The sequence below is a fragment of the Canariomyces notabilis genome, assembly GCF_033297395.1.
Source record: "Canariomyces notabilis strain CBS 508.74 unplaced genomic scaffold N656scaffold_1, whole genome shotgun sequence".
In the NCBI taxonomy this organism is placed as follows: domain Eukaryota; kingdom Fungi; phylum Ascomycota; class Sordariomycetes; order Sordariales; family Chaetomiaceae; genus Canariomyces; species Canariomyces notabilis.
In genome coordinates this window covers 1,552,698-1,574,727 of record NW_027041823.1, presented here as the reverse complement: position 1 = coordinate 1,574,727, position 22,030 = coordinate 1,552,698, and the positions used below count along the sequence as shown (strand labels likewise).

At 54.5% G+C, this 22,030-nt stretch overlaps 7 protein-coding genes across 7 annotated transcripts; 3 read left to right on the top strand and 4 right to left on the bottom strand.

The window, feature by feature from the left end:
- Nucleotides 1–416: 416 nt before the first annotated feature.
- Nucleotides 417–2,045, top strand: N656DRAFT_696424 (uncharacterized protein; the record flags this gene model as incomplete). Its single annotated transcript, XM_064810693.1, has 2 exons — nt 417–477; nt 556–2,045. Coding segments are annotated over 2 exons (1,551 nt in total), but the record flags the coding sequence as incomplete, so codon positions are not given.
- Nucleotides 2,046–3,003: 958 nt separating this feature from the next.
- On the bottom strand, nt 3,004–3,801 carry N656DRAFT_764681 (uncharacterized protein; the record flags this gene model as incomplete). Its single annotated transcript, XM_064813348.1, has 3 exons — nt 3,004–3,279; nt 3,343–3,575; nt 3,633–3,801. The coding sequence occupies 3 exons, from the start codon at nt 3,799–3,801 to the stop codon at nt 3,004–3,006; spliced, it is 678 nt and encodes a 225-aa protein (XP_064675037.1).
- Nucleotides 3,802–8,369: 4,568 nt separating this feature from the next.
- N656DRAFT_699198 (SRF-TF-domain-containing protein) lies at nt 8,370–9,260 on the top strand (the record flags this gene model as incomplete). The annotated part of the gene is made up of 3 exons (XM_064810768.1): nt 8,370–8,624; nt 8,780–8,914; nt 8,985–9,260. The coding sequence occupies 3 exons, from the start codon at nt 8,370–8,372 to the stop codon at nt 9,258–9,260; spliced, it is 666 nt and encodes a 221-aa protein (XP_064675036.1).
- A 2,921-nt stretch (nt 9,261–12,181) lies between these two features.
- On the bottom strand, nt 12,182–12,807 carry N656DRAFT_786207 (uncharacterized protein; the record flags this gene model as incomplete). Its single annotated transcript, XM_064816503.1, has 2 exons — nt 12,182–12,290; nt 12,362–12,807. The coding sequence occupies 2 exons, from the start codon at nt 12,805–12,807 to the stop codon at nt 12,182–12,184; spliced, it is 555 nt and encodes a 184-aa protein (XP_064675035.1).
- Nucleotides 12,808–16,009: 3,202 nt separating this feature from the next.
- Nucleotides 16,010–16,633, top strand: N656DRAFT_40360 (uncharacterized protein). Its single transcript, XM_064809539.1, has 2 exons — nt 16,010–16,203; nt 16,273–16,633. The coding sequence occupies exons 1-2, from the start codon at nt 16,159–16,161 to the stop codon at nt 16,546–16,548; spliced, it is 321 nt and encodes a 106-aa protein (XP_064675034.1). The 5' UTR covers nt 16,010–16,158; the 3' UTR covers nt 16,549–16,633.
- Nucleotides 16,634–16,711: 78 nt separating this feature from the next.
- On the bottom strand, nt 16,712–17,398 carry N656DRAFT_773610 (uncharacterized protein). Its single transcript, XM_064814093.1, has 2 exons — nt 16,825–17,398; nt 16,712–16,770 (listed from the first exon to the last, which is right to left on the bottom strand). The coding sequence occupies exon 1, from the start codon at nt 17,280–17,282 to the stop codon at nt 16,965–16,967; it is 318 nt and encodes a 105-aa protein (XP_064675033.1). The 5' UTR covers nt 17,283–17,398; the 3' UTR covers nt 16,712–16,770; nt 16,825–16,964.
- A 1,472-nt stretch (nt 17,399–18,870) lies between these two features.
- On the bottom strand, nt 18,871–20,405 carry N656DRAFT_793936 (uncharacterized protein; the record flags this gene model as incomplete). The annotated part of the gene is made up of 2 exons (XM_064817217.1): nt 18,871–19,017; nt 19,122–20,405. The coding sequence occupies 2 exons, from the start codon at nt 20,403–20,405 to the stop codon at nt 18,871–18,873; spliced, it is 1,431 nt and encodes a 476-aa protein (XP_064675032.1).
- Between the last annotated feature and the right edge of the window lie 1,625 nt (nt 20,406–22,030).

Here is a 22,030-nt window from a genome sequence, read left to right as displayed (position 1 = left end):
AGGCCACCTTTAGGGACAACCCCCCTCCGTCCCCAGTGCGGCCCGCATCCGCGCCTCATGATCGCACCCTGCAATCCCGTGGACCGGATGAACGCTACGCAAGCCCTCACGACAGACAATCATCCTCATCAAGTGCCGAAAAGCGACTGTTGATCATTGAGTGACGTTTCCGGCCGTCGAAACAATCAGTTGGACACCGGGGCAGGTCTTCCAAAGTCCAAGCTATCCAGCATTCTCTAGTCGTGATCTCTGCTTGCGATCGTCTTCAGCCTACCACCTATCGAGTTCGAAGCAACCCCGAAATTATACCCCTCGCCCACCTCTCGACCCTGTGCTGTCGCGTTTTCAGAGGATCTGTTTCTCCATATCCATGCCACCGCGATAGGACACCGCCCATTGCCTCAGCTGCCAGATGACTGCTTGTTCACTGGCGCAATGGGGCTCATCGGCGGCATATCCCCTGGCGGGAGCATCGCCGTAAGTTGGGACACTTTGACCTCGTTACGCTTATGCAGATGCTAACAGGCGCGGTACAACGACAGCTCGGCATTGTAGTCGGTCTTCTGTCCACAAGTGTTCAGAGTCTAGGCCTCACCTTACAACGGAAATCGCACATCCTCGAAGACGAGAAAGTGCCCTATGACGTGAGGCGACCACCCTACCGCAGGAGGAGGTGGCAGCTGGGGATGGCCATGTTCATCATCTCCAACGTGCTCGGGAGCTCGGTGCAGATATCCGTACTCCCGTTACCGGTGTTATCGACGTTACAAGCCTCAGGTCTGGTGTTCAACTCGATCTGCGCCACGCTCATACTAGGAGAACCGTTTACGAGGTGGTCACTGTGGGGGACCATGCTGGTATGCAGCGGAGCCGTCTTAATCGCCGTGTTTGGGGCGATCCCTTCGCCGGCACACACGCTGAGCGAGCTGTTGGATTTGCTGGGGAGACGCCCCTTCGTGCTCTGGATGTCGTTCCAGGCGGTCATTGTCATTGGCATCGCAGTCGCGACTGAGCTTGTGAGCAACTTGACGACGCTGATGCAGGACCTACGGTTCCGCCTTGCGCGCGGCTTCGCCTACGGGTGCATAAGCGGCATATTGTCTGCTCACTCCCTGCTGGTGGCCAAATCTGCCGTCGAGCTGATTGTCAGGACTATCGCCGACGGTGATAACCAGTTCGTCCACTGGCAGTCGTGGATGCTAGTTCTCGGCCTGGTTATCCTCGCTCTCACGCAGCTCTACTACCTTCACCGGGGACTCAAGCTAGTCTCAACCTCTGTTCTTTACCCATTAATATTTTGCGTCTATAACATCATTGCGATCATGGATGGCCTTATCTATTTCCGCCAAACCGACCTCATCAGCCCGTTACATGGATGCCTGATTGCTTTGGGCACTGTTATCCTCCTTTCCGGTGTCCTTGCGCTCTCGTGGCGCCTTAGTGACGAGCAGCACACTCCTGGAGTTGGGCAGTCGACCCTGGCTCCAGGCCTAGGCCTCGTCGAAGACACAGAGGGCGAGGAAGAAGAAGAGGAGCTCCTACTGCACCCTACTCTCGGTGAAGACGAGGAGAACGCACTACCAACACAGCGCAGCTATCAAACATTCCGACCGGCCAAGCCCTCAGAAATAACCCGGTCGTCTACCACTCCCGCGCCACAAAGACAGCGGTCGATGGCGCGGTCTACGAGGACGATCTCGTCACGGTGGACCGAGCGAGCCGAGATATGGGACGAACTCGAGGATCGCAATACGCCAGATTCGGTATCTCCCTCGTTTGCCAGGAGGCGGTCAACGACATTGCCCGGTCCCAGAGATCCGTCGGCGTTCCTCGGACCGTCGTCCAGCAGCGATGCTGCCGCTGACACCGCCGCCGTTGAAGAAACGGATCCTCTCCTACTCTCAACACCTAGGAGGAACTTCAAGCGGAGGCGCAGGTCAACCGGCTTTCCGGGCTTCACCGCGCGGAAGAGCACCGGACGCAAAACCTCTGGTGGATTCCAACTACAAGACTCGGCTAGGAACTTCTGGGGCTGGCGGTGGTGGGGGAATAGACCACGCAGCAGGCCGCTAGGGAGTGCGGACCTGCCCCAGACCGGTTTCCCGGCGTATAGAGATCCTCCTGCTGAGGGCCAGGCTCACGCCGGCCCTTCTTCCATGGAGGGCTTGTTGTCTTCATCGCCGCCTCCCATGCCGCCGCCGCCACCGCTGGATTCGAGGTCCAGCTGGGGGCCTGAGTCAAGGCCAAGTAGTAAGAGGCTGGGTGACTCCCCTGTTTAGAGGGCAACAGGGTTTTGTTCCTTTCTTAGTCGGTGAAGAGGATCGTCATTGATAGCGCTGCATACGACTATATCCTCTTTCTGTTCGTCTTTGGCATCTGTTTCGGTGAGGGCCGGTATACCGGGGTGTTACGTATAATGCATCGGACGTTTTTGGGCTGTTTGAGTCTGTCCTGATCTTGATTATGATACCTGGATGTGGACACGCTGGCGGCAGGTTGGTACCTTGGTACAGGCATAATAATACCATAATACCTGTTGGATAGACCCTGTAGAAGCTGAGGGTTCAGGAACAGGAGTATTTATAATCTGTTTTACGCACAACCTACTTGGCAGTCTGGTACTGCAGAGCATGACTCCTATTGCATCGTGACAGATTTGAAAGCAGCTGGTATCTTTACAATGTGCACGTTTATGGTTTCGTGCAAACGCTCTCTACAAGCAATAGAGTGTGACAAGGATAAAAACGCTCCAGGCGAGACCCAACCGCCAGGCACTTGAAATTGAGTGATTCTCCTCCTTCTTTCATATGTCCAAGATTCTGTCCCAGAAAATCGATTACCCAAACACTTCGCCGGGATCTCTGACCTTTCCCTCGACACAAGTCCTAGTATCAGTTCGAGGTCGCGCAGTTTGAGCCGCAAGCATGGGTACTCAAACAGGACCCGGAAAGCCCTTCCTTCGTACCCTGGCGACAGGAGAAATCCTCTTTTCAACCCGCCTTTTCAGATCCGCCCAGCGCCGCTCTTTTCGTCGATATGCCGGAACCGCTCCTTCTCCTTGCGCTCCTTCAACAGGCAGGCCGTGGCCATAATGAAGATGACGTCGATGCCGACGATGCCAAACAGGGCGGTAAAAATGTTGTCGATGAAGACGTTGGCGAACGACGTGATGGGTGCGGCGCACCCGCGCATGAGGGCGGCGGCCGCCTTGCTGGGGCAGGTGGTGTCGGTGACGAAGAAGGGGAAGGTCTCGCTGTTGATGTAGCCGCAGCATTCAAACTGGGTTGTGGGCTTTAGTCCAAGGGTCGCCATTTTAAAAGGGTGGGTCAAGGCAAAACTTACTGCCGTCTGCATGAGGCTCTTGACCTCGTCGGGCTGCGAAGTGAAGAGCGGCTCGAAATCTTTGCGCGTCTTCAGCGTCAGGATCCACAGGAACAAGCCGACAACCATGCTGAATATGGCGCAGATGACGGTGAGGTAGCCGCCGAGCTTGAGCCAGCGTCGCGAGTGTGTCGCTAATCCGGGGAGGGTCGAGATGAAGGTGATGAAGACAAAGACGGAGTTTGCAATTCCCGCTGTAGCTGGTGTTAGCGAGGCTCTCTTTACCATCCAGTATAGACCCGGTCACTGACCTTCCAAGGGAAACCTCTGGTACAAGAGATTCCTCGCCGCCTGTCTCCCATCGGTAGGCACCTCATTCCGGATGTTCCCAACCACGACGGAGAAAGTCAGGATGAAGATACCCATAAGCAGGAAGAGGCCATCGATGATCATGTAGACCAGTTGCACCTTGTTCACCATCTTGTCGGGCCTGTTTGGGGAACCCCTAAATATTCAACTATTCTTTTTCCTTCCCGTTATGAGCCCCTCCACAGCGTGATGACGACCGGCGTCGTTAATAATGCACAGGTGATGTCCTGGCAAAGAATGAAACGGACGAGAATCGGCCGGCAATCCCGGATTCTTGATCAATAGTACGGCGTGAAGAGCGAATGGATGAAAAGACAGTCGACAGTATCACGGCATCGAAGGGAGAAGACTCGATGGCGAGCCCGCCGGGCAGTCGCTGATTTCGCGCCGGAGACACGAGGAAGTAGCAACGGGATAAAAGAAACGATAGAATTAAAGACAGTCAGAGAAAAGAAGACGTGTTGCTCGGGCTTCAAGCCACGGCACCGATTACCTAGATTTCTTGATCCAAATGGGGGAGAGAAACGGAAAGACAAAAGGAGTGTGAATCGGGTGTGGTTGGTGTGGTTGAGATGAGAGAGAAGCGGCCTGCCCTGGCAAGGGGGCCAATGAACTACGCAGCCTACTGTACGTACGACATTACCACCCAGCACCTGAAATGCGACAGCAAACCACGCGATTTCTGCTCCACTTGTGTGCGAGTCAAGTTTCCTTGCCTCTGTGTTAAGGAAGGGCTTCCGCAAAGGCTGTTCGCAAATCTCCATTCGATTCATGGTCCCTGACGGGAACCGTTTCAGATGGCGTCGAGAGACCAGGGTCGCCTCAAGCAGCCATGGGGGGATTGGCCCCGCAGAGACAGGGAGGCGTCACCCCGCACACAGCCAGTAGCCGCCCTGTGGCAGCCTGCCCTCACGACCTTTATTATGAAGGGAAAAGACAGAGCTATCAGGCGAGCCTAAGGTACTTCATGATGTTGGAGTTAGTAGGTAACGTAGTGTAAAGTTATCGCCTACTAACGTCAAGTCGTCGCGATAGAAAGCCATATCTTATAGGTATGAGGTTTGCACAGCATGCCTAACGTCAAGATCTGCGCACGCTTGTTAGTGACTCGCATGCCGCAACAACCACTCATCGATGTGTGTTGATACGTATAGCATTTCCTGCTTTGTGGACGAAGGTCTTGCACCTTGGGTGAGCATCTTCGAGACCCTGTATTCTCAGAGCTGTGAGATTACCTAGACGCTGGTATTCGAAGTACTGTACGGAGTAACTATCATTCTAACGTTGCTTTACACTAGCAAGCGCATGGACTCAAATGTTATGCTTAGGGAATGAGAGCTTCCCAAGCCCTTGATCCTTAGAAAGGAAATGCAGTTCATCAATACTGGTTTGTTCATGATTAAGTTATTGTAAACCTCACGGCACTCAACCACGCCAACTTGAAAAGAGTTCGCAGCATCCACTGGATCCAGACAGGTTGTTAGCTAATGATTGGTTGGGAGAGTCTGGCAACTGGAGCACGACCATGCCGCGAGGATCAGCAAAATCTACCAATAAGAAGTCTGCTGCATTCCATAAGGAGAAGCTCTCGCTCGTGGTTCTCTCCTTTTTAGCAAGCCATCTATCCACTTTTGTTGATCTGGATCTTATCTCCAGGACGAGATCTCGTCTAGAATATAGATCGTAACTTTATAGATGGTCGATTTTAGTTCAACTTTGACTATTCTCTGACAAAGCAAGGCGTACCTTAGCAAGTTGATACATAACGTTAGTCCACTAGCAACTCGGCTTACACAGTCCGTTGTGTGTTCTGCTGTAACCGCTCAACGGCCGCACCTTTCCTGTCCGAGCCCGTCCAGCCGCAGGAAGCCAATCAGCGCACACTTCCCACATAATATGTGGCCTTCAAGTTTCGTTCTTTTCTTGCCCACAGTCCCAGATGTGTGGATCGAGCAACGCCGTTTCCCGTGAAGCCATCACCATCTTTCTCTAGCTTTACACAACCTGGACTACATTAAATTTCAAGAGCCCGCTAACCTACTCTTACATTTACATGCCATTAGTCGGTCAACTGTCGAGCCCCTCCATCCACGCTTGCGAGACACGCCATGAGCCCATGCTACGACGCCCCGGTAAGCACGGGCCGGTGACCCCGATGTATGTATGTACCAGTCCCGTCAGCCATCAGCGCCGTTGTCCGATGTTAGTCAAGAGAAGGGCGATCGTTTGTTAAGACCGAGAACTCTACGGAGTAGGAATGTCTCTATTTGCCAGTATCGTTTGCACTATCCGTACACTCGGAGTGCCGAGTGCGAGTCGGCCCAGCCTGTCATCCTGAGCGTCTGGTATCAGAACGTTAATGATCTTATTATTGAACCGAGGAGCTGGACGTTCATTCATTAATCAGCCGCCATCTTCGTATCGTGGACAGTGACTTACGGAGTTATATGTCCTACGCAACTATCGCCCTCCGGAAAATGGTGCCCCGCTAGGGTCACATTCTGTCACTGTCAAGCTCTCGAAAGCCGCAAACCGCAAGCCGGCCGGACCAGACTCGCAGCACAACTTTCTCTTGGAGTGTGGTGGGGAAGGATGCTTCGAAATTCGATAGTTCTTGTTCTCCTCACCCACACCTGCATCCTCTGATGAGGATGAGATGCGCGAGACAGGGCGGAGAGCCCCTTATTGGACAATGGGAACCAAAGTGGCTCCGGCCTGTTGAACATCCCTGTGTCGTGGTCTATGTACCCTGCACACCGTGACACCAGGCTCAGGTCAGTGGACAGGGCCGTGCTGGCGACACGGGCTGCCGGTTGACTGCGGACATGAGGCCCAGCAAATGTGTGCGAGACAGCGGCGTGAGACCCCACACTCACATTTCTCGGCGAACTGGACCTCCCATGCAGACTCGCGCGGCCACTGGAATTTTGGTTCTCATGTACGAAGCATCGCTGCAAGAGCCCTGCCGGAAGCATTCCGCGCAATAAACAGGACGAGGTCTTTGTACGCGTCCTCCGGTGCGTGTCCTCCGCTTTCTGTCAAAGATGAATTTGTCTCCGTTTGCTCTCTCGAAAGAAAAACGCGAAGGCCAGTGCGGTCTCCAACGCTCTTCCCCACAAACGCGCTGTTTGCACTGGCCACAATCTGATCTCCTTCCTATCATCTCCGGGTGCCACCTGTGCTGGAGCGAGGGGGCATGCAGCTTGGCTCTTATCACAGTACGGAGGTTGGGGCCAAAAGTCTTTGGACTGGAATGTTAGTGCATTTTGGCTCCACGTACGAAATGCCAACTTCTGGTCGTGTCGCACTGTATTTCATTGAGGGCCTTGGTTGCTGAGTCAGCGCTGTAAGCTAGCGTACTGGGTACGCTGAGCCAAGGCTCTTATGCCCGAGAAGTCGCTGAAGCGGCCGAGTGCCCTGGTTAGACGTATGTACTGTGTGCACTGTGCATTGGGCGGACCCACATATGCTGGCAGTCCAAAGACTTTTGGCCCCAACCTCCGTAGCGTGCACTGTGTCTAAACTGTGCTAGCCGACATTTACTAGTAGTAACTTAACGAGTAACGACTCGACTTCGTTCGTGTAAGTTAGTGTAAAATTGGGTGGGTGAAGGACCCTGCTGACGGAACCCCTGACAATAGAATTGCAGAGCTGCAGAATACAACATCCGTCAGGTAGCTGTGTTCATACATTACGCTCCTCATTGTAGGCTTTATCTTCAGCGGTGCCGAGTCCCTCGACACCACCGGCGATAGAGACCGAAGCCGACCTTTGATCTTGGTCTCGGTCAATCGGCCGCTCACACCAACAGAAGTTACAAAACTGGGTTGCTCCAACTACTAATCATCCGCGCAGAAAGAGATGGCAGGAGCTTTAGATGTATGTTGGAGGCCATGTCCGTTGTGGTGTCCCGAGATCGTCATGTAATTCCAGTCTCGAGAATGGTTCATCAACCAGCCCTCACCTCAGCTGCAGTACGGCGCAGACTTAGCCCGCTCCCGAGTCCCGCCATTGCTTAGCGCCTTTTCCTGCCTTCCAGGTTCCCCACTTGACCAGCCTGTAAGAACCGCCCTTCCATTCGCACCGTGCAATGTTGAGGACCCGCCACTCCCCGCCTTCCTTTCTTAACTGCCTGGTCGCGGCCCGCAGCCTGCGTGCCACCGGCCACCTCGCTATTCTCTTTTCAACCATTCCGCATTCACCAAACCCGTTCAGTCAAGGTGCGTCTAACAATTGACATCTGAAGCTTGTCCCTGACAGGGAACCAGCTACCCAAAAAACGTACTCTGTCCTCTTGACGCCTCCATCTGGGCCTGCACAGTTTCTCGAGAGGAGACGTGCAAGGAAAGAGGAAAGAGGGAACGGACTCTGTGTTTCATTGCCAGAAACCTGCACCCCCTTTCTTATCTTTTTTCCTCGTCAGTAAGACAGCCGTTCGCAAAATACCTGGGTGGTCCAGGACACCCTGACAAGGCAAATAAAAATAAAGCGTGTGATTCCTCGCTTCCCTCGGCCGGCACACCAAACTCGATACAGTGCAGCACCCAACCAGGTTCTGCGACAAAAGGCGTCCTCTCCGCTCAACGCCAGATCAAGTCTAGGCCGTCGGCACAACGCTCAAAACAGCATCTCCACCATCTTGCCTTTTTCGTATCTCGTGATACCTCAAGGGAATAAAAATGGCCGACATCACTGACCAACACGACCAAACTTCGCCAACCGAGCTCGACGAGCCACATTCGGTCGGCAACGGCAACACTGGTGTCGGAGAAAATCGCGGCATCAAGCGCGCCCGTCCCAGCACGGCCGATGATGACGATGACGATGACGAGAAGGGTGGCCGCGAGCGCCGCAAGATTGAAATCAAGTTCATTAGCGACAAGTCGCGCCGCCACATCACGTTTTCCAAGCGCAAGGCTGGAATCATGAAGAAGGTTTGTCGCCGTCATCCGAACTCCTGCCGCCTGCCAAAATAGTCCCATCAACAAAACAATGCGGGCTTTGGTGCACTTGCACTTGTCTACAACGCGCTTCTTTCCCCATTTGCCTCCACGTGGACTAGTCGCTGACTCGAAGCCGCGTGCACCAGGCCTACGAGTTGTCAGTCTTGACTGGCACTCAAGTTCTGCTTCTGGTCGTGTCAGAGACCGGTCTTGTCTACACCTTCACGACGCCAAAGCTGCAGCCTCTCGTCACAAAGGCGGAGGGCAAGAACCTAATCCAGGTAGGATATTCTCGATCCATTGTCACACAAGCACCATGCATCCACATTTCGCGACTAACACGGGGTTTAGGCATGCCTGAACGCGCCCGAGCCCCCCGCCGGGAACGACAATGGTGTAGACGACTCCAACGCGGTTGACTCTCCCGAAGAGCCGACGAGCGCCCACCTGCCTCCCCAGCCCAACCGGCCGACGATGCCGCAGGGACCCATGCATCCCGGCTACATGCCCGGCGTCGGTATGGACCCCCAGCAAGCGCTCGCCTACTCCAATTATGTGCAACAACAGCGGGGAGGGCAGTACATGCCGCCATCTGGCCTGCAGCAGCACGCCGGTCACCAGTCATAACCGTTCCCGTCGGCTTCTACCATGACTTTAGCTCGTGCGCCAAATACCCAGCATTAATGCATTTGTGAAATGTCATTTACTCGGCCCGACATCGTTAGGATGGTCTTACCATTTATCGAGGCTCGTCTGGCCTGGCGTTTGATTGGGGGTCTCTCTGCTGCTCGTTCCATCTCTTTTTGCCATTTTCTCCTTCTCGACGGTCCTTTTCCCGTCTTTTCACTTCGGTCGACATCACCCTAGTCCCCGATAACATATCTCCACCGAACAAAAGGAGAAGCCAAACGGGTTTAGCCAGCGCCGACGCAAAATTTTGCGCGACGCGCCCGGAATCTCGCCTGGGCAGGCTCTCTGCTCGTACATACTTGGGGACGCTGAAGGAATCAAGGGTGGTCAGCGATGAGGGCCAAAACAAAGTCTCATTGGCACTCGGATCAATGAGGATTGGTCGCACATTGGTCCGCACATTCTTTGCCATCGGAGGCAGCGCCTATTCAACGGCTCGCATTTCCCGAATGGGTACCTGGTGATTTATCGGACGGTTTTGGAAGTTGTGACGGCACGAAGTCAACGACCCATGATCACTATTGAAACATCAGCTTGAAGGGAGTTGAGGGGCGATACCGGCAATTTGTCCGGTGACAGGGGAACGAATTTGATGGCTCGGTGGCGCATTTTCACGCTTATCACTCTGTGGTTTCGGGCTGTTCATCCCCGTCCTGGCTCATCAGTTAAATAACGTCCTATCCGGCCATCCGTGTGCTGGCGAACGCTGACCACCTTACTTTTACTCGTCTAGAAGTGGAAAACGGCTGAGGGTATGCCTGCGGAGCTTCGTAAAACTGCTTTGAGTGACGGCGCAGCGAGACAGCCCACAGCCGGCATAAGGATGCCGTTGCCTTTGCCACCTGTATGATAGTGCGCTTTTTCGTACACTTTGCAATACCACGCTCTTATATGACCACAACGCCCGGGTTACGCGACCCTCGCCTATGAACTACAGTGCAGCCAGATGCCCGGGATTGAATCCAGAACGTTGGGATAGACAAGCGGTTATAGCCGCCCTGGCTAACCTTAAAAAGCCGAATGCCGCTCTCCTGCCATTATTGGGAGTCTGGGCACGTGCGTTGGGACCTCTTGGTTGGGAAGGACGTTAGCAGTGGTCTACTATCCTGTCATCTGTCAGTCATGTCGGCAGATCCCGCTGTGCGTCATCCAACAAACCTTTTTCCAATCCAGGCATAGGAATTTTGTGCTCTGATGGAGATATTTCCTGTTTGGACTATAATAGCGTTTACCTCTTGAATCAGAGAACTGCCAGTTTGGGTAGGGATCCCCTATATTGATGGCTATACCTATGGGATTCCATTCCCAGACTATCACGAGAAGTGGGTGTACTTGCGGTGGTTTGTCTAGGACCGTGTCCACAGGCCAGGGCTAAAAGCCTGGTACGCTTTTATGAAATTAAGCGGTAAAAAACTTCAAATACTTGTTACAGATCTTAGCTGTCAGATACCTACCTACTCTAACCTGATCACCACGACGAGCTGGGCTGACGAATTGCATCTGAGCGGCTGGACAACAATTGGGTTGCTCTAACTCTGACTTGGACTGCGGTGGGAGAGAAACATGTGCAGGTTTAAGTTACTACTACGCACGTACTAGTACTATGTGGTGAGAACACACACATTTGTGCTCCTATCACTTTTGAAGTCGTAAGTCTAAGATTCCGTGGATTGAATGGAAGCCACTATCAAGCTCTGGCCTTGACTGATTAACAGGCCGGGTCTCATGCCGACAAGGGAAAAGTGACGGGAGCGATTGGGCAGGGGCCAGCAGGCCAACCGGTCACACCCATAAAGTGGCTCCCAATAAGATCGATATCGGGTTGGCAGCCTCCCAAGTGCTTTATGATAAGGAAGGCTAGCATGCTGGAGAGACACGCAGCGGGATCGTGGAAGGAGTAACACGAGCGTGTGCGCGGAGATCGAATGGGGCTGGTTGAAAATGTAAGTTGTATGCAACCATGCTGGTTATAAACCGAGAAGTTGACCGGGGGGTTCCTAGTGAAAGTGTGAAAGTGCCCAACGTCCAATGTCTGTTTCGGGGTTGCTCCGAGTCTTTGTCTAATATTCCGCTAGGTCTAACGTAGCGTGTGTAGAAGGGAAGATGGTAGGTAATAAGTGATATACTTGTTGAACGTGGAGAATCACGAAGACTTCAGGTCAGGAATTGCAAGCTTCAGTCATATGTATGTGAGGCACCATGCCATACTATGTCGCTCGGCTGGATGGTTACTTGTTACAGCAAGCTGATTGAGCATAAATGGCGTTTCTTGTCTTCTCACCCCAAATGAAGGTCTGGTTGTTTGCAAATACTCTTCCACTCTGGGCGTTACCGATCGAATTATAGGCCAAGGGAATTTGACGTTCAAATGCTTAGGATCATGCCTTTCCGTCAACCGATCCGCCGGCATCCACCCACAGCAAGGGCGTTCCGGCATCCGGACACTGGCCGATCCGGGTCGTTTTGGAGAGACGGGGCTTCCGGGCGGATCCGAAGGCGGCCGATGGTTCGTCTTGGCACCGGTGTGGGGAAGCCGGTTCAGGCGTGCGCGGATTTGAGCAAGTTTCCCCACCCCCTTCTCTATTGTAGCATTTTTGAAGTAACGGTACTCCCGGTCCTGGAGGCCATCCCCAGCACAGCAACGAGCCATGGCAACAAGAGGTGAGCGATGTTGAGACAGCGACAAGAAAAGAAAAAGGGGAAAAAAGGGGTTCCGTAACGCACGTAGAATCCTCGGAACAGCTTTGCTGACATTCACACACTGCGCCCGCCCGCTAGAAATATCCTACCGGTATAAGCAAAAATGCCAGTCCACGCCATGACTCCAGAACCTGTGAAATCGACCCATAACGCCCAGTCTAATGATCTGTCGAGTTGATGAATCTCCCCACGAGGAGACTCCCAAGAAAAGTGCCACCGAGCACGGACAAGAAATAACCAACATTCATAGACATGACCGCCAGCATACTGCAATACAAATTAGCTTTCCGTATCGCTCGCGTCGCACTAGGGAGCACAAGGAGAGAAAAGGAACTCACAGCAGATATCCCACGCCGGCGATAACGGTATCGATCAGCGCGCGCAGGGGGTCGACGGTCAGCCGCCAGGGCCTGGCGAAGGCGGCGGCGGGGCGGTTGCGGACGACGAGGACATTCTCCTCGACGCCGTTCTCACTCAGGACGAGGTGGGCCTGCTTGGCGAGCGAGTCGCGACTGAGCGCCTCGGCCAGGGGTGCCTTGCCGTTGACGACGACGTAGCGGCGCTGGAGCTCGGCGTCGAGCCATCGATGCTCCTGCCACGCCTTGAGGGCCAGCAAGCCGCGGAAAACGGTGGCCAGCGAGATCAAAAAGATGCAAGTTCCTGCGTACGTGCCCACCGTCGTAGGTGTCCAGCTGCTCGAGTACAGCGCCGTGCTCATGGACGTTTGGAAGACCGACATCATGGTCGACGAGTGTGCGGAGGAGCCGCTGTCCATGCCCGCCATGGAATCATGCGAGTGTGCCGACGCTGCTGCTGCCGTGGTTGCCGCCGCCGCCTCGGCGACATGGTCGCCGTGTCTGGGGTATATCCCGTAGGCGTCCATTTTCTCTCGGGGGATTGGGCGTTCCTCTTGGAGGGGGTAGTGGTTGTGTATGTCCAACGAGGCTTGGAATGTAAGCCGTCCGGCAACAGACGAGGCACCTGTCCTCGCTGCTTTTCCTCGTCGACCGTACTTCTCTGCTCAACTGCCGTTTAGCCGTCGACGTGGGGGAGGTCGGGTCCTTAGGTATGTTTTAAAATCGGGGGCTGAGGGAAAGATGCATGCATCGACTAATCTCGCCGAAACTGTCCACTATCCACCAGATAGCAAAGTTGACTTGCTTGAAGCCAAATCGGCATGCAGAGCGAAGTCTCTGTGCTGGGATGAAACATGTCTGGGAGAGCAGATCACGCATGAGGCGCTGGAGTGAAGTACTTGTACGGCAATGCTATTGTGCGCCTCCCGTTGCAAAGTGCTGTCGTGTTAAACCCAGACCCCGGAAACTTGCTCACTCGATCTGGGGGTGGGTCCTGTCTGTGGCGCACCCTGCGGGTATGCTGAGTACTGTACGGAGTACTGTACAGTAGTAATTACGGAGTAGCCTCAAAGAAAGGGCGAAGCGCTTACACTAAAAATCACAGAGGGCTCTTTGCAAAATCGCAAGGAAACTGGAGCCGGTCGGCTGATTCCTGATTCTTAGAAGCCGCAAGCTTTCTCGAGAGAAACTTGCTCCAGGTACCTAGATGGTTTGGCAAATGCATCAGGTTGGTTCAAGGTGTACAGGTACATACATACAGTACATACCGATCACCGATAATGCACAAATAGCCCCACTAGAGCGTTGCTCTTGAGGCGTCGGTTGGTCGACCTCGTCGACGTACTGTACTGTACCTGTAGATAATTGATTGTGTTCAAAAGCGGCGCAACTCCTTCTCGACAGAGATGGCCTGTAGTTAATTGTACATTCCCTTTGCATGCTCGGCTGTTTCGATGAACCGGAAAAAATGTATGGCACCTACTAGTAACCTGCATTAGCATCATGAAGACTGCATGCTACTTAAATGATTCAGGAACTTGGAGACATCGCGTATAAAACAAAGTGGAGGGTGCAGACCGTCAGTCCTTTCCCAGCAGAAGCGGATGGCTTGTGCAAGGCAGGCGAATAGAGCAACCTTGAAGATGGCGACTACCGATTCAGCTCGGCACTCTTATTAAGTCTTGATAAGCGATTCGGCTGAGACGCACAGGAAGGTTGAAACTGGATTGCCAGCTCCATCTCATTCTACTTCGTGACTGGATCCTACATACTATTCTAGCAGCTGCGTTTCTCAGAAGAGGGCAAGACCTACCTACATAACAAGTTGTCCCAGACATGGCATTGCCAGCTTTGTTGGAATTCTGAGGTTGTTCACCACGTCCATAGTGCAGAGCGTCGTCAGTCCTCCAAGGAGAAGGTAAATTTTACTCGGACGACTTCTGCACCCCTGAGCGGGAAGCGCCTAGCCAGGGTATCTCGCGATGCAGCTTTCGTCTTGGAAGCAACAGCAACCTGCTGTGTAAGGACGTTTGTTTTTAGCCTTTGACGGTGAGCTCGCAGGCTACAGTAACACCTTGCAATGTCACCTTCCTTCAACTGCACCCGGGCCTTTTTATCTTGCGACAGGTGCCCCGCAACCTAATGCAACGGCATCCGGCATCCCGCCGAGCGCGACGTAACCGAACCGCCGGTGCCCCATACGAGCCTATTTCGACGACAAGCCCCGATTGACCCGGCCGGCGACGGGATCCGTAATACGAATGAGATCCTGTACCGTCGCTTGGTTAGCGCTGTGGCACGCGACGAAGATCTGCTTTCGAACCTCTGAGCTGTGCTTCTACCTGACTGCATTTGCCGGCAACGATAAAACTGAAATGGGGGATCTCCGTCCATCTCCTGGGCTAGAAACCCACGCCACTTAACAAATGCTTGGGACCTGAGGTCGTTTCACATCTAGCTCTTCCCTTCGATCGTGAGTTCCGATTCAAGACATGTCAAGAACAGGAGCACCTTGGGTATGCTCCATTGTTTATGGGCGGCCGAAGGCGAGAGGGCTGGGCATCTTGGCGGAGTTGGAGGTTTGGCCTGACGAGAGGAAACGACCGCTCCGGGGGTTTCCCGATGGTGTACGGGACGCAAAGACCAACAGCCGGCCCGGGTGAACGCCAAGTCGGCATCCGAGCACCGATAAGGTTGTGTCTCGCCTGCCCGGGAGTTGTTAAACCAAGGGGCAGAACGAACCATGGCCCCTAAAAGAGAGACATCTGCGGAGACCCCTGGCCGTTCCTCCCCAACCCCGGTCCCGACCAGGCATCACGGTCAGCAAACAGTCTATTCCTCCGCCTGGCTGCCTTAGAGAGGCTTGCAGGCGCCGCCAGTATGCATATCAACCAGGTTGGGCCTTTTGTTAATACTTTTGTCTCCCGGCCTAAGGAGGTAGTCACGGTTCAGGGGACACCACTCATAGGTTATCCCGGCCGCCCAAGTCCTCCATATTCGAGTGGCCACGAAAACTGCTGAGCTTGCCGCAAGATAACTGCTCGGGGGTGCATTTCTGGAAAGCAACTCATGGTTGGCTGCAAATTCCGACTGCCCCGGCATCGCTCCCTTCAAAGGACGCCCCCTAGTTACACCTACACCTCCTCCATCAAACTGTCACAGGGAAGAGAGTCCCGCGGTTGACCAATGGCACTCGCCGAATTTGGATACCGCGTCATCCGAGTTACTTCCCAAGGTCTCGTGGTCTCGTTGGTCCTCGTCCTTGTTTCGTTGCTCACGGCCGTGGCCAGGAAAGTAAACACTGGACCCGAACTTGATTCGCACTCTCTCGGGTCGTCCAAGGATGCTTCCAGACAGACGACCAAAGTTAACGAGCATCTGGATTTGCCTTGATGCCACCCAGGGACGGGCTGAATCGGGCGACCTGAGACGGGGAAGGCTTGTAGCAAAGCGCGAGGAGTGGGCGGCGGGCAACGACATGCACGTTACCCATCAATCCTGCTTTCCCTTGAAAACACTTACAGTACTCCAGTCTTCGTTTCACGCTTCTATGCAGTAGCGTACGCATGTTTCCGTCACCGAACCACCCATGCCCGTTTCCTGGATATTGGCTTGACGGCAGCAGCCGCCATTTCCTGATCCGGCCAGGCTGAACTGCGAAGGTGCAAAAAGTGGCGGGACAGGCCCATGCTCACGTCCGCGAGAAGACCCTGCATTGGGGGTTGTCTTCAGCACATGCATCCAATTCACCGCGATTCCTAATAGAAACTGCCCAGGTCATGGATCTGACCCGTTGGCCTGCTTGTCTTCACATACTTTGCGGTGTGTGCACAGCTCATCTCTCCTACTTCTGGGATCGACTCGTTTGCTTATCGACTAATTACAGTAATTAGCTTCGAGGCCTGTCGAGGAGCGCTCTTGTGATACCCAGGACAAATCTTGGCAGAGAAGGGCACCCCTTTGATCCGTTCGAGGTAGCCACCCTCCTCAGTGTCGACGACAGCCATCGCGAAGCATCCTCTGCAGCCAGTCAGCCGCATACAGCAGATGCAGCAGTCCGTCATCCCCGAGTACATCTCGAACCAACCTCCGTTCAGAAGAGACACGTCGAGGGGAGGGAAAGCAACAATGCGTCAAGGACACCAACTGGAAGACATGGCAGAGCGTAACGCTAGAATGGAAGCCGAAACCAACGTGACACCGACTGCTGCTACTGCAGTTTTGTTTACCGCCCCCCCACCGATCCTGGACTTGGTGTGAAAGAGACGCTCTAATGTTATGTATTGTATATACAATACCTACCTACGGCATACGCTTTGCGACTCTCCTGAGAGTTTGTTACTGCGTGTGCCTGACGTGCATGAGGAACACGCATGGCGCGTCAAGACAGGGTAGATAGGACCCGTGTGACGGCAGCGCCGAAAGTAGGTAACTAACCTTCTTAGTGAGATTAGCAAGAACCCCGATGCAGGAAAAACCGAAAGGAGCGAATGGCTGCGGTCTTTTCTTGACCCTCTGGAGAACGGGTCTGGATAGGTTCTTGTTGGCTTCCTTTCCCCAGGCCCCCGCTCCCCTCCCCATCATCTCAATACCAGTACGGAGTAAATGGTAAAGGATTCCGATTCTTGTGCAGGGGTGGATGGATGGCTGGTGCTCCGGGTGAGAAACGAGGACAGGAAGCGGGAAGAGGAGAGGGCTTGTCCCCGTACCCAGTGTCAGCCAGGGGACCCCTTGTACGTACATACCACGGAAGGCCACGGCTGAGGGCTTCGTGGTTCCAGTTGGATCCGATCTGGTGGTTATTGGGTGGTATGGTGGCGGCGGCAACCCAATGTGTATACAGTACAGTACGGATGGACCAATTCGGCATGCTCAGTGCGTGTATCTCCAGTCCGTCGGCCATGTTACTGGTATGGTTAAGTTGCAAAGTCTATGGCTATTCAGGGCTGTGACCAGTCGTCGATCACCCATCTAGTAATCCGTATGTAGAACGAAGAAGGGGATAGCCGCCGGAAAGGCAGTTTGTCAAGTAGCCAACGAAAGGCTAGAATCTGTAACGCGCCGGAGGTCTCTGGTGTTGTCCGACGAGAAGCATAAGCACAGTAAGCATGCACGCACCTTCGGCCTGGTTGAACTCGGTGTGAGGGCTTTCGAAGACCGGAGCCAGGTTCGAGCTGGGACAGGGTCCGCACGGTCTGACTTAAGAAGCAGCGGGGGACGAGACATGACAGTAGCATTAGGACCGGTAGGAGTACCAGGGAACAACACCTTTACACCAAGTTCGACTACGGGAAACACGACGATATGTGGCGTGCGTATACTCATTCGAATAACGTATGTATGTACATACAGTAGAACATTCAGCACCGCGCAGCAAAGGGTAGGTCCACAATCAACCGCCCACCGCACCAAATCGTGACGTTAGTAGCTGGCTAAACGGCCAAACTACCTAGGTAGGCTGTATACCTCTCCTACAGTGATCGAGATAACCCCCCTACTCCTATCTTTTGACGCACAGCACATTACATGCACAAGCATAGTGTAGCAAGAGTAAATGAATAACTAGTTGCTTAACCATGTTCTCCCAGCTTATCACAGAGGGTATCTCGAAGTGAGTATTGTACTGTACTGCAGGCCGCTAGCCAGTTAGGTTGCTAGTGTAAATAGATATAAACGTCCGATTCAAAGGAAGACCTCGCGGACATATAGGTAAGTGCGTGTGTATACTCAAACACAGCAACTCGTCCGGATCTTGAAGACAACAGGAAATAAGGGGGCCAGACGAAGACCCGGACCCAAACCCAAACCGGAACCCAAACCCCAAGGCGAAGAAACTGGAATCAAACGAAACAAAATGGTATCAAAGATGCCAACACCACCTTCTTCCCCTCCGCTCAGCAATGAAAGGGGGAAAATAGGGAAAACTAAAAAAGGAGGTGGAGAGGAGAAGCAAACAAATTTTCCTTCTGACAACATGCCGGCCTGAACGAGGCAGGAGGCTAACGAAGTGATGAAGAAGAGAACAACCAAATCAAGCACCAAACCCAATTTCTCCCTTTTAGTGCTCCCCGGATACCCTGTACACCCGTAACCGTCCATGACACCTCACCTCACCCAGCTCCTCCGTCGTAAAAAGATGATTCCCGGTTTAGATGTTTTGGGCTTGCTCAAAACAAAGTAACGCCATCGTCCCATTGCATTCCTTACACCCTACTGTTATTCCTCAGAGCCAAAGCTACCGTGCTACCTCCAAAGAACCATTCCAAACCCTCTTCCTTTCTCCTGACGGGCTGGTTGATTGGCACTGGACTGAAAGCATGTCTGCAAGGCGCCGCCAGCTGGCACGTCCACGTTCTTTGCCGAGATTCGGGAGAGGTACGGATCGTTAAGGATACCTGTTCAGCAGATGACGGCGATGGGTGGAGTGATGCGTCTCCCATGGCGCCATTGCCGTCGTAGCAAGGGTACTTTTAATGTCGGACCCTGAGATATCACTCCTTTTTTATCCTGGGACTGCCTTCTCTGTCGTCACTCATCCCATCGCCATGGTTTCGAGGCGATCCCCGGGTATCCGTGGTCTTGTTCTCGGCCCCTTCCGGGGGCGACACCCTGCCGCAACCCTTAACCAGTTTGTGGCGCTATAAACCGAGTTAGCAAATCGCGATCTAGGCTGGTGACACGTGGGAATGCGGCTTCAAAGACAGACGAAAAGGCGAGTCCTTTGGCGACGTGTGCAACTCACCTTCAGAGCATCTTTCCGCGAAAAGGCCTTCTCGCAGTGGCCGCAGGGGAAAGGCTTGATCTCCATGTGTATCCGCTTGTGCCGCTTCAAATCGTGGTTCCGATTGAAGCTATGCTTGCACTCGTCACATTTGAAGGGCCGGTCTTGTGGCGGCCCGGGCGGGCTGGGTTGGTGGACGTAAAGATGGTGTGCGGGTAAGCCGGGATGGTGATGCCCGTAGCCCCCCATGCCCACCCCGCCCACCATAGAGAGAGGAGCTCCGGGGTGGTGCACATTGGTCAGCACCGGTCCGGGGACCTGGCTATACGACGCGTACGATACCATGGGTGGTGATATCCCGGGACCTCGACCCCCCGAGAAGTGCAGAGGCGGGGCCATTGCGGAAATGGACCCGAGGCCACGGTGAATCTGCCCAGAGGTGGTCGCGGGCGATGTTGTCGTCGGAGGCGGCTGCGTCAACGACGAAGTAAACGAAGGGAACGAGCTCTGATGGGATGTCGAGCTTGGGGGGTAAAGGTTAGTTGGTGTGGGCGGTTGGCGATAGGGGTTGCCGTCCTGCATGGAACCTGAGCCCCCCGGCGTGTTTTGCCCCGATGTCCCTGGGCGGTTTGCATTCGATGACGGCGTGCTGAGGGCGGGTTGGGCGAGCCCCGACGACTGATGCCCACCATGGGCTTGGGACAGTGGCGACCCTAAAGCCCCTCCGCCTCCCCCAGCGCCTCCTCCCCCGGCTGCCATGGTGCCAGCAAAGTGTGGCTGGTCCTGGTATGATTGCGGCGGCGGCAGGCTCTCCCCGTTTGAGGCCGAAGTTGAGGTGCGACCACCATAGTGCTGGAGCGGAGTCGAGGATGCTGGCCCGTACAGTGACCCCCGAGCGTAGGGCTGGTGTGAAAGGGAGCCTGAGTTGGAAGTCGTGGGGGACGAATTGGCGTACGTATATGCCGACAATTGTGTGCCGCCCGGCGTAGGCCATGAGCCCGACATCTGGTTTGAGTAATAGAGGGGCGGCCCTCCTGGTTGTGAGGACTGTGAACCGCTGCTATGAGCGGCTGACGTTGAAAATCCGTCGTGCGCTGCTCCTGAGGGAGTCAGAACTCTGGTGCTTGGGGCGTTTGTGGTGACGGTGGTAATAGAAGTGGTACTGGTGCTAGTGGTGCTAGTGGCAGAGGATAGTAGGGGAGCAGGAGCATTGGAGGACGGGGTCAAAGCAGGCGCCCGAGGAGCAGTGCTGGTCAACGGTGAAGTCCTCCGGGCAACAAGACTTATGTCACTCGGGCTATTCATGGCTGTAGGTGCATAGCGGGGGTATCGCGTACTTGGTATCTCTGGGAGTGGGAGTGGAAAAGTGGGCAGGCCCGTTGCCGCCGGTCTTCGAGGCGCGAGGCTTGAGGCTCCCATAATACGCCTGCGGACGAAGCTGTCCTTCAGACACGAGGGCCGCGGATAGAAGGCCGCAGCGACTCGCAGCGCCGTCTGAGTGCCTTTGAAATACGGAACAGTCGAGGGTTGGTTGCTTCTCGTGGCTCAAGAATACACCAAGACCACGAGCTTTACGAGGGTTGCGGCGTCGTTACCCGGCCCCAAGGCTCTGGGTCTTGTGTATTCGCTGACGGTCCGGTTGGGCGCCTGAAGTCTGGGAAAGGCAGCGGTGGATGGCGGTGCTGGGCGATGCTCGAACGGCGGAGAGGGCTGAAGCCACGACGCCAGATGGAGAGGCATTCAAAGGGCAATGGGGCATTTAATATGGGATTTCTTCAAGCCCTCATCGTCAGGATGCTTGGGTTGTCGATCCTCACCGGATGATACAGGGTTAGCTTTCTGCTGGTCCCGATTATTGGACGGTTGAGGTCTCGGAATCGGGACCCCGTTGGTCCAGGCCCGCAAGGGTGTGTGAGATTGTGTGCTTGTGCGAGGAACAAGCCGTCGTCGGTAACTGACTGGAGACTTGTTGACTCTGCGTGCTGCCTGTGGAGCGAACGTTTGCGGCGGCAGCGTATGCAGTGGCGTGTTTGTACTTGAACGGTCTGGGATGGCGCCTCCTCGTGCCTCGTGCCTCGTGCTTTGTAGTTCCAAGTTACTCAGCAGGGGGTTGGGTGATGAGGGAGGGGGCATCAAGCCCCGCGAGGGCTAGCGCGGGAGGGCTGAAAGGGAGCAAGAAGCAGAACAAGCCGGACGGCTTTCTTCTGCTGCTCTGCCTGGAAATTGGCGTCTCAGGGACTGACGCCTCGGACCAGCGAACAGGGAGCAGGGAGCAGTCTGCGCTTCTCCTTTTGGAATAACAGCGCCAATGGAGCGAGCTGCTGCGGGTGTTGCCGGCGTTGGTGGATGCAGTGACGAAAACTGGATTGGGAACTGCACTGGTGAAGGCAGCACCAGCAGCACCAGCAGCAACAGCAGAAAACGGCAGCAGCAGGTGCGAGGAATGGACACAGCACACCTCACCCAAGGGCGCGTGTGCAGCAACGAGCGGCCACCCGTTGAGAATCTAGTGTAGTGCTGGAGGCAAGTGCGAACCAGATGCGTCCCCTAGGTAGGTCCCCACCGCTTCGAGATTCTCTCGCAAAGGACAACCTAAGAAATGAGCGGCAAGGCTCGGCGAAGTCCGCTTCAGGTTCTAATGGAGGCAAGTTAGTTACTTTCTGGATGGGTCGAGTCACCGCCTTGCTGTTGAATTTTCGGAGAAATCGCGGACCTGCTGCTGGAGTTGCGCCGTTAGCAGATGAGTGCCCGTCGATTATACCGTCGTCGTCTGACTGCCCGAGTTTTTAGGCAAGTTGACCAGCAGGACAGCGGTACTTGGTTGGAGCGAAGCAGAGGTCGATAGTGAGAAGCTAGATGAAGTGAGATAAAGGAAAGCCTCTTTACGCCCAGGTGCCCTCCACGATCTCACTCCAGAGATCTGTGGGAGT